Source organism: Saccopteryx leptura, chromosome 6 (assembly GCF_036850995.1).
Source record: "Saccopteryx leptura isolate mSacLep1 chromosome 6, mSacLep1_pri_phased_curated, whole genome shotgun sequence".
NCBI lineage: Eukaryota > Metazoa > Chordata > Mammalia > Chiroptera > Emballonuridae > Saccopteryx > Saccopteryx leptura.
Genome location: NC_089508.1, coordinates 13,267,556 through 13,281,590, shown reverse-complemented (window position 1 = coordinate 13,281,590; position 14,035 = coordinate 13,267,556). Strand labels below are relative to the sequence as shown.

General features: G+C 47.5%; 1 protein-coding gene across 7 annotated transcripts in view; it reads right to left on the bottom strand.

Annotated features, from left to right (window-relative positions):
* Window positions 1-14,035, bottom strand: part of TTC7B (tetratricopeptide repeat domain 7B) — a 255,976-nt gene that overhangs the window by 106,372 nt on the left and 135,569 nt on the right. For all 7 annotated transcript variants that reach the window (XM_066344074.1, XM_066344076.1, XM_066344077.1 and 4 more), the window contains 4 exons: window positions 7,761-7,844; window positions 6,695-6,799; window positions 4,871-4,988; window positions 1,918-1,975 (listed from right to left, as the gene is read on the bottom strand). In XM_066344074.1, the coding sequence (XP_066200171.1) occupies window positions 1,918-1,975; window positions 4,871-4,988; window positions 6,695-6,799; window positions 7,761-7,844 (365 nt within the window). The remainder of the gene's footprint in view (window positions 1-1,917; window positions 1,976-4,870; window positions 4,989-6,694; window positions 6,800-7,760; window positions 7,845-14,035) is intronic.

Sequence of the window (14,035 nt, the reverse complement as noted above, 5' to 3'; positions counted from 1 at the left end):
CAGGGCCTCATCTAAGTTGTTTTTAAATATTCATTTACATTTAAGAAATAAAACAAGTCATTTGTATTTACTTAAAATTTTTCCTTACAGATCGTTAAGTCTACAATGTATTAGACTGTCCTAGTTAATGTGTGCTTGACACAAAATAATTTTATTTTTTTGAAAAACATTCTTTATTTCACACAAATACAATTTTTTAAAACTTTTTTTAAAAAATTACTTTTATTCATTTTAGAGAAGAGAGACAGAGAGAGATGGATAGAGAGAAGGGGGGAGGAGCAGGAAGCATCAACTCCCATATGTGCCTTGACCAGGCAAGCCCAGGGTTTTGAACTGGCGACTTCAGCGTTCCAGGTCGACGCTTTATCCACTGCGCCCCAGCAGGTCAGGCCTCACACAAATACAAATTTAGCTTAACCTTCCCCAATAAATCCTGTAGGGTAGTCAGATTTTATTACTCTTTATTCCCACATGAACTAATATTTTAAAAACCTCTTTGAATTAAAATCTCAGTAAAAGGAACAAAAAGGAACTCAGGCCAAGGGAACCGCTGTTATATGAACTTACGGCATCTGACGGCTTAAGGCAGACCACCACTGTGGCTGTTTTTAGAGAGCCGGTAAGATGCGCTGACTTAAGAAAAGTGAAACATGTGATGATCACCTCCTTAGGCGTGCGTGCGTGCGTGCGTCTGACAAACTGAGACTGGAGAATTTAAAGCCCCGAATCATCTGAAATGGAGGTGCTCTCCACACTGCTGAGGCACGCCAGCAGCTCAGCACGACACGGGAAGTCTGTGTGCAGATGCGCACTGGTACTTTTTGTCACTGATCAGCCTGGGCCTGGCAAGGGGAGGCACTACCGGCCTGGTAGGAAACAGAAATGAGATGAACTACCTCACACTAACTGAAATCAGGTGATAGAGATTTGATGAGAAAAGGCACGCGGACACAGCGCAACCTGGAGGCAGCCCCAGCTCTAGGAAAGAAATCTAACAAAGGTTATATTAGGTATTGAGAGGTCCTCATGAAACGTTGGTGCAAGTAGCTAAGTTTCTGATACAATTCCAAGAACGCAATATAATTCATATTTAAAATGAAAGGATCGATAGCAATTATAGATTTGACATCATGGTGCTCTACTTTCAAGCAACAATTTATTCTTGTGATCTATTATAGCGGCAGTAAGAGTAAAATTAGGGCAGTGTGGTTCAGGAGGTACCTGATTAGAGTCAGGAGACCTTATGTGACTCTGGTAACTCTTTCCACTCCTGCATCTCAGTCCCTTACCTGCAGTGAACATAAGACTTGTGCGGTTACCTTATCGGTGTGGGAGTGAGGATGAGGTTAAACAAGGGATGTGGAAGGAGATGGTGACACTCGAGTTTTGCTAATTACAAAGCATTCTCTGAATTTCATAAAAGGTACAATGACGGAGGTGAGCACAAGGTATGATGGAACATGGCAGGTGTGGAAGGGACTTGCTGGCCTGATTGTCTTAACATAGTGTTTCAGAGACTGTCCTAAAATCTGGCTTTTTCATTTCTTAATAAAAAATCTGCAGCTTGACAGATTAAAAAAAAAAAAAGCTAGAAAAAAATGGTCCCCTTTCTAGATGATGACAAATATCTTTAATAAAAGAAATCATCTCCCTAGACATACAAAGTATCTATCTTCTGTGAGCTGAACTAGCCATATTAGGAATGAATAAAATGTGCCCAAATGGATGAACAGATTAAGGATGTGAATTTACACGGCAACAAATGATGCAGTGAGTTCTGAGACTTGTTCAGGGCTTGAGAGACTCCCAGGGGGAAAACACTGTTTACATAATCCTTATAAATATCTCATCCTTTTATACTTCTCATACTTCGGTGCCATTATGTACAGCGGAGAGAAAAGATGAACTCCCACTCACCTCTGAAACGCAAGCAGCGCCTTTCTCTGCAGGACCTCCTGCATCCCTCGCAAGGAAGCTGTGGAAAGGGTGCAGTTAGTGGCGTGGAAGATCAGGGAGCTTTGGACAAATACAAAACTCATCACAGAAATCACAAAACTATATATTCAGTTGGATTATAAGTAACAATTCCGGGTGCCTATCGCTCAGTCCTGCCCCAGGCACTGTAGAAGATGGGACACGAAGCCCAGGCCAACCGAGGCCCTTGTCCTTGGACATAACTTGGAATGATGCCGAGAGGACAGTGTGAGTTGGATGGCCACTCCTGGTGCTCCCAGGCATAGGGGGCCATCTTTAAAAGATCAGCCAGGCTCCAGAGAGGAGCACGTCTGTTTTCTCAAGTGTGGGCATATAACTCTTAGGTGAAGCCTGGCTCTACCAGGATGGCACAGAAGGAACTCAAGCACCAATGGTATTGGATTGGATGGCCTTCGGAGATCCTTCTGGCACAGAGAGGCTATGATCCTCGGCCAAAGACACTAGCTTGATGCCATAAAAGGCCAGTTTAATTCACACTGTGCAATGACCAGGACTTTTAGTACCTTGATATGAACACAAGGGATCGACCAGGCAAACCCAACAGTGAAATGGGAAAATCAACTCCAAAGGGCGAGGCCCTCTTGCTGTGAGCTGACACTTCCCCTGCATAGAGCATGTGAGATGGGTCCTTAGGAGTCCGTCCTATGACCTAAAAAAGGTACTTTTAATGGAGCAGGAGAAATAGTCCTGGAGGAACCTGTGTATGGTTGGAACTGGAGGGGGCCTTTCTCTAACAAGTGCAGAGTGGCAGCTGCCACCCTGAAGCACACTACGAGTGGCAGAAGGCTGCCCGACGGCTGGATGTGGCTGTTACCCATGGCCAATAGAACAACGGTGACCAAGCCAGAGGGAACCACAGAGGTGACCCAGCTGAGTCATGAATGCAAGAGGCCCAACAGGGTCAAAGTACTCTCCCTAGAGTAACAGGGCTAATTAGGGGTAGAGTCCAAACTAAGACTCCATATGGATAAATACATGGTATTATATTTACACTGCACTGAAAGTCTACCCCAGTTAGACCAATATGCTGGGTATTGCTAATACCTCATGTGTATGTGAAAAATTTGCAAAATATCCATTATTGAAAATCAGTTGATTTTACCTGAAACCTATGTATTTTTTTTTTTGACAGAGACAGAGAGAGAGTCAGAGAGAGGGACAGATAGGGACAGACATATGGGAAGGGAAGAGACGAGAAGCATCAATTCTTTGTTATGGCTCCTTAGTTGTGCATTGACTGTTTTCTCATATGTGCCTTGACCAGGAGGCTACAACAGAGCAAATGACCCCTGGCTCAAGCCAGCGACCTTGGGCTTCAAGTCAGCAACCTTTGGGCTCAAGCCAGAGACCATGGGATCACGTCTATGATCCCATGCTCAAGCCAGCAACCCCGCGCTCAAGCCAGCGACCTCGGGGTTTTGAACCTGGGTCCTCTGCATCCCAGTCCGACACTCTATTCACTGTGCCACCGTCTGGTCAGGCAAAACCTATGTATTCTCACTGACCGATGTCAACCCATTAGAAATATTTTTTAAATCAATTGATATGCAAAATTTCTCCAGAGTCTTTGAAATTTTGAGGCAGAGGAAAGAAAGTTGTGAGTAATTATATATTAAAAACACCCGTGGTAGCAAAACTATAAGAAAAGAAACAGAGAGTGAGCAGGATTCAAGTCAGGGAGCATGTTCTCTGAGGGGCCAGGGGCAGGGAGGGGCACGTGAGGAGCTCCAGGGCCACAAGGTTCCAGCTCCTGAGCAGGGTGGTGGCTCCAAGCATATCTGCCTTCTGGTAATTCATTAAGTTACACAGTTGTTTTTGAAGTTTTTAATATCCTTGTTATATTTAATAATAAATTTTTTTTTGTATTTTTTTGAAGTTGGAAACGGGGAGGCAGTCAGACTCCCGCATGCGCCCGACCGGGATCCACCCGGCACACCCACCAGGGGGCGATGCTTTGCCCATCTGGGGCATTGCTCTGTTGCAACCAGAGCCATTCTAGCGCCTGAGGCAGAGGCCACAGAGCCATCCTCAGCGCCCGGGCCAACTTTGCTCCAATGGAGCCTTGGCTGCAGGAGGGGAAGAGAGAGACAGAGAGGAAGGAGAGGGGGAGGGGTGGAGAAGCAGATGGGCGCTTCTCCTGTGTGCCCTGGCTGGGAATCGAACCTGGGACTCCTGCACGCCAGGCCAATGCTCTACCACTGAGCCAACCAGCCAGGGCTATTTAATAATAAATTTTAAAGGAATAATAGTACAGTTCAGATAAAGAATTTATTGATTTATACTTTCTACAAACATAATGAAAAGTTCACTAATATACAGAACATTTTTAAGCCAGAGCCTGTCCACCAAAACTTTAAGTATATCCAAAACATACACTGTCACTGCGTGGGTATCTAGTGACCTGTCACACTGTGTGCACACACCTGTAAATTAGAATGCGCACGTGGAGAAGAGGAAGGTCCTGACCAATCAAAAGCTTCCTGGGAAAGGCTGGCCCTGAACTCGTATATATTCCTGTGCCTAAGACCCAATGTCCCTTCACATGAGGACAGCCCAGCCGAGCGCTGGGACAGGAGCAGGCACAGGCTGGGTTGGGAGGGTTGGCTCTCAAGGCCCCTGCTCACCTTGCCCCTCACGGCGGTGCCCTGCCCCTGCCAGCTGCTCACCTGTGCACCACCAGCCCAGTGCACCTGGAAGAGGGCTGGGGAGCCCTTCCCTCCCATTCTCCACGCAGTGTAACAACAAGGACAGTGGCAGCGATGCCCCTTAGGATGGCACAGCAGAACAACCCAGCTTCTACGCCCTCCGAAGACAGAGAGGGGAGTGGGAACCACGTGGTGCGGACAGGTGGCCCATGGGGCGGGGCTGCTCTCACCGTCAGTGGCCTGCAGACTGTACGTGAGCCCCAGAGCTAAGTAGCCTTTGGCCTTGAACTCGGACGTTTTCTCTCCCGCATCAACGACAGTTTTGGCAAACTTTTCAGCCTCTTCCAACTGAAAAACCAGACAAGTTAAAAACAATGATAACCTGCAGAATTTCTAACATGGATTCCCATAAGCATTGGCTGCCAAAGACAGGTTTCTGATGAGTCACTGTACCCTTTCCACCTTTCCTTTTCCCTGTTTGGTTCTGTAATTAGGATGTGCTAGGTGCTCAGAGGTTGAGCTTTACCTACAGGGGTGGGCAAAAGTAGGTTTACAGTTGTGAGTATACAAAACACAGTTTATTCTTGTTCATTAATTATTGTATTACAGCTGTAGACCTGCCTTTGCCTACCCAAGATGTGTAAGACTTGCAATGTTTTGTGTTTGGGTCTTAGCTCTTGGTTTTCTTTCTTTCTTTTTTTTCCACAACATAATGAATCCATTTAGGTTTGGATTCTCTTCCCCACAAGCTGTTAAAAATGTCAAAACTCCGTCTATTACTTTACAACGCACAGCACGTGCACCCGGCTTCAGCAGATGTCGGTGAGAAAACGCGCACCTGGGAAGGTCACCCACAGCAAGACCTTCACACGGTGCACTAGAGGCAAAATGACACGGTTTGCTCCTTCGATACACGGCAAATGTTGATGTTAGTGAAGTTGGTGACAGCACACGGGGGCTCATTATACGCTTTACTTCTGTGGCGTTTGGAAGTTTTAATAAGATTGGAAAAAAATATAGAGAGAAAAGATTTGTTATTCTCATCTTTTTAAAAAAATGGCAGGTTTATTCTAGGCGTTGGAGATGCACGTGTCACAGGCGTGAACAAGGCCACTGCCAGAAGGAGCAGCAGAGTCACAGCTGGAAACGGGCAGTTTCAGAGCCGAGGGGCTCGGTCCGCTCCTCCGCCCCCTCCGGCCACCGCCCGCTTTGTCCCCATGCTGTGGCTCGAGACTGTCGCGACCTGCACGGACCACACAACACCTTCCCAGCTGTGGGCTTCAGCTGAGGGCCGGCTCTTTCCAAATGTCCTTTCCTCCCACATGTTACCAAGTAGAATTTAACAAAGGCAGGATACTCTCTTCACAGGGCTTACTTTGTCCAGCTGGGCAAGAATAAATGGGGGGAAAATCCAGCGGCAAGGACCATAACAGTAAAACAAAACCAAAAACCCTTGGCAAGTCATGCCAGTCTTTTGGGGAAATTCTTCTTACTACTAATATTGATATGAAACAAAACAAAATAAATGAAAACTCCACTGTATGCGACAATGATCTAGACCACCATCTCAGCATCTAGTCTGAGTTTTCTATTTCCTACTGAAATGGTGTATATCCGAGGTACTAAAACTGTAACAGGTCAGCCTGAAATCTGCACCAGCCCACGTGAGGTGGAAGCGGATGTGCAGGTGGAGGTGTGAGGAGCGGGGCCCCCGGAGGGGCTCAAGTGGAGACCCCGGCTCTCCGGACAGCGAGCCCTCAAGTGACACGCACCCAGTCCTCATCACTTTCACACAGCCACGTGTATCTGAGTGGGAACTCCAGTCCTATCTCGGCATTTCTACTTTTGCAGCTCGTTCCCAGGAAATGGAACAGCCTGAGTCCCCCGGGAACACCGCCTGCCACAGTCCTGGGGGTGCGTGGGGGAGGACCGAGGAGGCCAGTGTCCGGGGTCCTGCACAGCCCGGGGTTTGGGTTGCTGGAAAGTCACTGTTCTCCCCTCTCAGTGCCCTGGGCACGAAGCAGGCTGGCAGCCCGCCCGTGAGCTGGACTCACCCAGTGCAGGGAGCCCACGCACAGCTTCGCGGCGAGGAGGGGGATGGTGGCGTCGTCGGGCTTCAGCCGGATGCATTCCTTCAGCACCTTCACGGCGCGGGCGGCCTGGGCGCAGGGAGAGCATCTCTGTGAGACTCAGCATGTTCGAGGGAACGGAACACTCAGCCTCCCCACGGGGTTCAGCTAGCTGCCCTCCTAATGAGCTTTGCCAACAGGGAGCCCAACCATACAGGGGTCTGGGGACCGTGACAACTGGAGCTCGGGGCTCCTGAGTGACGGGGTAAACTGTGGGTAAAACCAGCAGCAATGCTCCCCTGGAATCACCCTCATTTTCTCCCCTACTTGTGTAGCCATTATAAAAAAAGAAAACAGAGGCTATGTTATCATAAAAAATAGACTGTCCAATTTAAAGCATACCATACTAAATTTCTGTATCCATTTAGCCCAAATCATCTTAGAGCACAGAATTAACAATTCACTAAATGGCCCAAATTAATTCTCTTCATTGAGGATGGACCACATGGAAGGTACTCTACTAAGCGCCTTGTATTATCTCATTTACCCGATAACCACTCTGTGAGTAGGTCCTGTTATGACTACATTTTACTGAAGGGGAAACTGAGATGCCAAGCATCCTGCCTTGGGTCACACGGCCCGGACCCCCACTCCAGCAGTGGGCTCCTAAGCCGCCGCTTCCAACTAACAGCGTCCACTGCCTGATCGAATGAATTGCTAACGAGAACTAAAAGATTTCCCCTCTGGAGTAAGTTTATTCTCCCATATGAATAAAAGGGCCGGTGTGAAGAAACGGGCCTAAGTTTAAGCCACAACTTCACAGGACAAAGTTACAACGTCTAGAAAAAGGCATGTATTTCAGAGTTGTTCTTCTCAATTGTGTGTCCATGTTGGCCCCCAAATAATTAAACATGACTGTTCCTTTACAAAGGACCACAGGGCAGTTTCAAAGGGCTGCTTTAGACTTCTGTGGGGTAGTGCATCAGCCCTGGGTTCAAGGGCACCGAACCCTGATAGAGAGCTGGGACACGCAGCACAACGGGGGACTCACTTTTCCGGCGGCCATGAGGGACAGCGCGAACTGGTACCAGAGGTGGAACTCCTCAAAGGCAAACTTCATGGCTCTTTCTAAGCACTGGTTTGGAGAGAGGAACAAAAGCACACGCCTGAGAATGTGAGCTTGTGTCTATGCGCACCAAGGTAAGAACTACAAATCTGCTCTCCTCGAATGCTTACAGCGGAATCTCCCACCAAGCCCCGCCTGCGGCGTCCCCACGGGGAGGGTGCGCTGTGCGAGAAGCCAGGACGACCCGCCGTGGACTAGAACACAGGCCCTGACCTCGAGCAGTGTTCCACCCAGTACAAGGAAAGAGGCAGGTGCACAAACAGCTCAAACCCTGGGCCCTAGCTGACAAGCGCCCCAAAGCGGGAAACATCCCGTGCTGCGGCAAAGCAGTCAGGGGGCTCGGGAACGGCACCCGGGAAGAGCAGCACTCGAGCTGGGTCTTGCTTAATGAGAAGGAAAAAACCACAGCTGTGGTCTGGAAATGGCACGCCAGGAAGAGGTATGAACGCCAGGCTGTGTCTTCACTTGGTGATCGCAAGTGGTCCAGTGTAAACCCTGCCTGGGGCCCACGGGCAGGAAGGGGGGCATGCTGGAGGGCAGGCCGGGGCTGTGGTCACGTCACTGAGAGGCTGGCACGGCAGCTCCTCTTCAAAACTGTTCCCCTTCCCTGTGCTCCTCCTGTTCGTAACTATAGGTACATCAACGTGACTGTCTCACCCTCCTGCCCCAGCCCTGCCCGGTCCCATTATGAGAAACTCTCAAGGGCAGATTCCTGACTCCTTGTCTCCTCAGTGGCTGCCCGTGGTGGGTAACCTACAAATCATTCACTCCTGGTCGGCGAGGGGGCCTCTGGTTTCCGCTGAGGGACATGAAAACATCAGAGCTTTAGGAAGGTCATGGGTTGGGTGTGTGTGTGTGTGTGTGTGCAACCAGAATGCAGACAGGCCAGGAACGAAGTGGGTAGAATGGTCCCAGAACCTCAGAACCAAGAAATGTGTCTGAGTTGCAATCAGCAAGAACAGGCCACCCAAGGAAGGGGCAGGGTGGCTGGCAAAGCACAGAAACTGCCAGGTCCTCCGAAGTCTGGCCTGCATGCCCAGCAGCCACCCACGGCAGAGCAAGCCCTGTGTATACACGTGTGTGTGTGTGTGTGTGTGTGTGTGTGTGTGTGTGTGTTTAGAAGAAAGACAGAGAGAGAGAGAGAGAGAGTTTTTAGAATAAAGGAAAAATGGGGAAGAAAGGTGTTTTATTAGTGATTTTGATATGGAATATAATGATTTGAGATGTCACGTGGTAATTTACTAGAGATAATTCGACTCAATCTGGATCTTCAAGAAAAAGATCTAACAAAATGCATATGTTTGAGCTGAAAGAAATCTAAAAAGGATAAATAATAGGAAATATATCCTATGTTCATGGGTTAGAAAACTTACATCGCTAAGATGTCAATATTACTCAAAGCAATTAACAGATTCAATGCAATCCCCATTAAAAGCCAATGACGTTTTTGCCGAAATAGAAAAACCCATCCTAAAACTCATCCTAAAAATCTCAAGGGGGCCTGACCTGTGGTGGCGCAGTGGATAAAGCGTCGACCTGGAAATGCTGAGGTCGCTGGTTTGAAACCCTGGGCTTGCCTGGTCAAGGCACATATGGGAGTCGATGCTTCCAGCTCCTCCCCCTTCTCTCTCTGTCTCTCTCTCCACTCTGTCTCTCTCTCTCCTCTCTAAAATAAATAAATTAATAAAAAAAATCTCAAGGGATTCCAAAAAGCCAAACAATCTTTAAAAAGTACAGAGCTATGCTCTGGCTGGCTGGATGCTTGATGGTTACAGCATCATCCCTAAGCACAGAGGTTGACTGGTCAGGGCACATACTGGAACAGATTGATGTTCCTCTCTCTCTCTCTCTCTCTCTCTCCTTTTCTTTCTGGCTAAAATCAATAAATTAAAAAAAAAAAAAAAAAAGGAAAGAGCTAGAAGACTCACATTTCCTGATTTCAAGCTTACTACAATGGTACAGTAATCAAATGTGTGTGGTACTAACAGACCCAAAGGAATGGAAAGCAGGGACTCGGATAGATACTTGCACACTGATTGCTCACAGCAGCATTATTCACAGTAGCCTACATGTAAACACAACCCAAGTGCCCATCAGTGGAAGAATGGATGAACAAACGTGACGTATACATACACTGGAATGTTATTCAGCATTCACAAAAGAGGAAATTCTGACCAACTGAGGAGATAAATGAGGTCCCAGAGGACTGCAGAGACCCAGGTCCCTGGAACAAGCTGGCCCCTGATGGAAGGTCTTCTCTTAAGGAGGCAGATTCTTAGAGATGAGAGAGGAAGACCCTTCAGGAAATGCGCTGCCCAGCCACTGTTTCTCAGTCAAGATGGAATGAGAGGGTTGCTGGGAGGAAAGAAAAAGGTTAGGGCTAGGAGTTTTTAATAAGAAAAGAAAAGGCCCTGGCCAGGTGGCTCAGTGGATAGACCATTGTCCCAGCACACTGAGGTCGCAGGTTCGACCCCTGGTAGGACACATATGAGAAGAACCACAGAGTGCACAGCCACATGGAACACTTAGGTGGAACGAGTTGATGCTTCTCTTTCTCCCTTCCTCTTTTTCTCTTTCTCTCCCTTCTTCTTCTTCTCTCAAATCAATGGGGGAAGGTTTTTTAAAAAAGAATGAAAAAGCTTTAACCGAAAGCACAGCTTTACCCTGGAGGGGCAGAAAGCTCACTGCAGGGTCACTTCAAAGACTGGTGTGGACAGGCAGTGGGCTGGGGCACCGGCTCCGTGTTCTGTGGGGACGCTCTGTGCTCAGCCTGAAAGCAGAGGAAGGTGACACAGCTCTCGGGATTAGTGGGCGGACGTGAGGGACGGTGGCTGGGGACTGAGAGCAAAGGCGCCCAGGGAGGGTGACAGACTGGAGAGTATGATAAAACAGAAAGCAAGGCGGCGGGAGAGAGGAAAAAGAACACCAGAATTTTAAATGCTATTTACGGAGATGGTCACAGTAAATAACATGCTAGCTGGTTTCCCGTGCAAACGCACCCAGGTGGAAAGACATTAAAAAGAGAAATAAGAACAGTTACTAAGCAACTGCTCTATGCCTAGTGATGACACAGGGGGTCATCTGTAGACCCGGGTCAGATGGACACTCGTCCCGCATTTTGATCACACTACAACATGTTCACCACAGCCTCGGGCAGTCACGTGACTCCATTCTGGATCATGTGATGTGAGCAGAAGCTGTGGAGTGAGGGTCCCAGGACAGCGCTCTCAGAGGGTACCCTCTGCTGGTGCACACTTGGCCCTCAGCTCGGGCCATGCCTTCTGCCTGGGACACAGACTGATGCTGGTGGTGGGGCAGCAGGACCTGAGAAACCAGAGGGCAAAGGCCACTCTAGAACAGTGGTCCCCAACCCCCGGGCACATATGTGACCGGTCCATGAGCCATTTGGTACCGGTCTACAGAGAAAGAATAAAGAACTTACATTATTTCCATTTTATTTATATTTAAATCTGAATGATGTTTTATTTTTAAAAAATAACCAGATTCCCTCTGTTACATCCGTCTAAGACTCACTCTTGACACTTGTCTCGGTCACGTGATACATTCATTCGTCCCACCCTAAAGGCCAGTCCGTGAAAATATTTTCTGACATTAAACCAGTCTGTGGCCCAAAAAAGGTTGGGGACCACTGCTCTAGAATGACTGGGCAGTAGGAGAAAGAGTTGGGCCCCCAATGCCATGAGATGCTGCAGCCTCTCACCAGACGGCTACTCGTGGGGGGCAAAATAAACTCCTATTTGGTTAAGTCACTATGAGTCCATTTTGTTAATTACATCTGGATACATCTCTCTGATTACAGGCACTAAATGGCAGAGCTGGAATCTGAACCTGACCCCAGAGTCCTCTTCTCTGCTACATTGATAAGCAACAGGAAACCATTACTGTGCCTTTGAGAAGCACAGAGAGGGAACAATACTAAAGCAGCTTGCCCAAAAGGTTAACTAGGCAGGATGGGGTCGCAGGGAAGCCCTAGTCCAGGTGTGCGGTGGTACGGGCTGGCAATAAGAGGGGGATACAGGTGTCATGGAGGGAACCTGAGCAACGAAAAGCAACAGTACTTAGAAACGGACTTATAGAAGGGGTGAGGGATGATGGAGGAGGAAACAGAACTGATCATCACACTGGCTGAGGTTAAGCGTGTGGAGAGAAGGGGTCAATGATGACCAAGAATGAGGTTTGTTCTGGCAGCTCCACTCAACTACTTCACTACAATATAACCAAAAAGTACTTAAATATATACACAGAAACGTTCCAACGTTCAAATGCTTTTGCCCCCTTTTGCTAGGATGATAAATATCAACTGTTTTCCTGATAAACAAAAGGATTTTAGCCTCTGAAACAGTGTGTTCTGAATCAGAATCTAGATGCTATAAAGAAGGGTGCGTCCTTATCATCTTCTGTGCCAGAGGCTGATACACTCATTATACTCAGTGAAAAACACGTCTGGGAAGCCTCATGGGTGTGAAGCTCCATTCCAGGTGTTGGAGGAAAACACCAGCCCTCATCAAAAGTACACTCAGCCTGACCGGCGGTGGCGCAGTGGATAGAGCGTCCACTTGGGATGCTGAGGTCCCAGGTTCGAGACCCTGAGGTCGCTAGCTTGAACATGAAATCATAGATGTGACCCCATGGTCACTGGCTTGAGCAAGGGGTCACTGGCTCAGCTGGAGTCCCCAGTCAAGGCACATATGAGGAGCAATCAATGAACAACTAAAGTGACAGAACTATGAGTTGATGCTTCTTATCTCCCTTCCTGTCTGTCTGTCTCTCCTGATAAAAAAGATAAATAAATAAAAAATAAAAACCTTACTAGAGTAGACTCAGAATCCTGGGGCTATAAGGGAACTTGGGAAGCATCCAACCTTTTTTGGGCCACGGACCAATTTAATGTCAGAAAATATTCTCATGGACCAGCCTTTAGGGTGGGACAGATAAATGTATCACGTGACCGAGACAAGCGTCAAGAGTGAGTCTTAGACGGATGTAACAGAGGAAATCTGGTCATTTTTTAAAAATAAAACATCATTCAGACTTAAATATAAATAATGTAAGTTATTTATTCTTTCTCTGCGGACTGGTACCAAATGGCCCACCAACCAGTACCGGTCCGCGGCCCGGGGGTTGGGGACCACTGATCTAGGTGACACCCTCAAAGTAGAGGACATTTGTCATTTTGGCTGCCTATCACCTCAAGTCTCTTCTTTTTGTTTTATTTTTTGGGGGGAGGCACCCTAGATAGAAGGGAAGCAGCCTCTCTGCTTCCCAATAACAGGAGTGTCACGTGGCCCAGACAGGGCCAATCAGACGCTCGCACCAGCACTCTGCCTCCGGAGCTAGTGAGGCCCGGGGAGACCCATGGTGGTTATTCCCAGTGGCCAGACCTGGGAGGCCGCAGAAGCAGAAGGGTTGATAGAGATGCTCCAGAGAAAGCTGGCCTCCTTAATTTCTGCTCACACCAGTGTCCAGCCTTCTGCAGATCCTGTGAGCACACCTAGATAAATGCCATTCTGCTTGAGTTCACCAGCCAGGCTCTGTGACTTACAACCAAGGCCTGGAAGGTACCGCAGGCCAATGCTTCAGGCCCCCTTCTAACAACCCCTACCTTTTATCTCCCAACAAGTAGTTCCTCCCAAGAGCCTTCCAGAATAGGAGATTCACAACCTGAATATTAGCTAGAAATAATCTAGGCACCACTACAGAATAAGTGTACAAATTTGGACAAGTCAAAACCTCTGGATTTTGACCTCTCTATACCCAGACTCCTCGCTGTAAAATGGGAAATGATAGTAATTAATGTGGAGAGTTATCAAGCAGAATAAATCACTTACTACATATAAGCATAATTAGTTAATATATATAAGCATAGTACCTTGGATACAGGCTAGTAAGTGCTAGGTAAAGGTTAGCCATGACCTCTTTTTAAAAACTAAACATTCTTATATTAAGAATGAAAACTGCATAATATCTATCACTTTACCCAACTTTAATATACGAATATTCAAATTTGTAATGCATTATATCAGAAATAATTATTTGTTTTACCAAGGATTCCGTCTGAGACTCTTGAAAAGAGCAGACAACTTTATGGAACCAGACTAGAATATGTTTGTTATTTATTTCCCTATCAAGTGGTATAGACTAAATGTTTACGTCCCTCCCCCAATTCATACATGGAAACC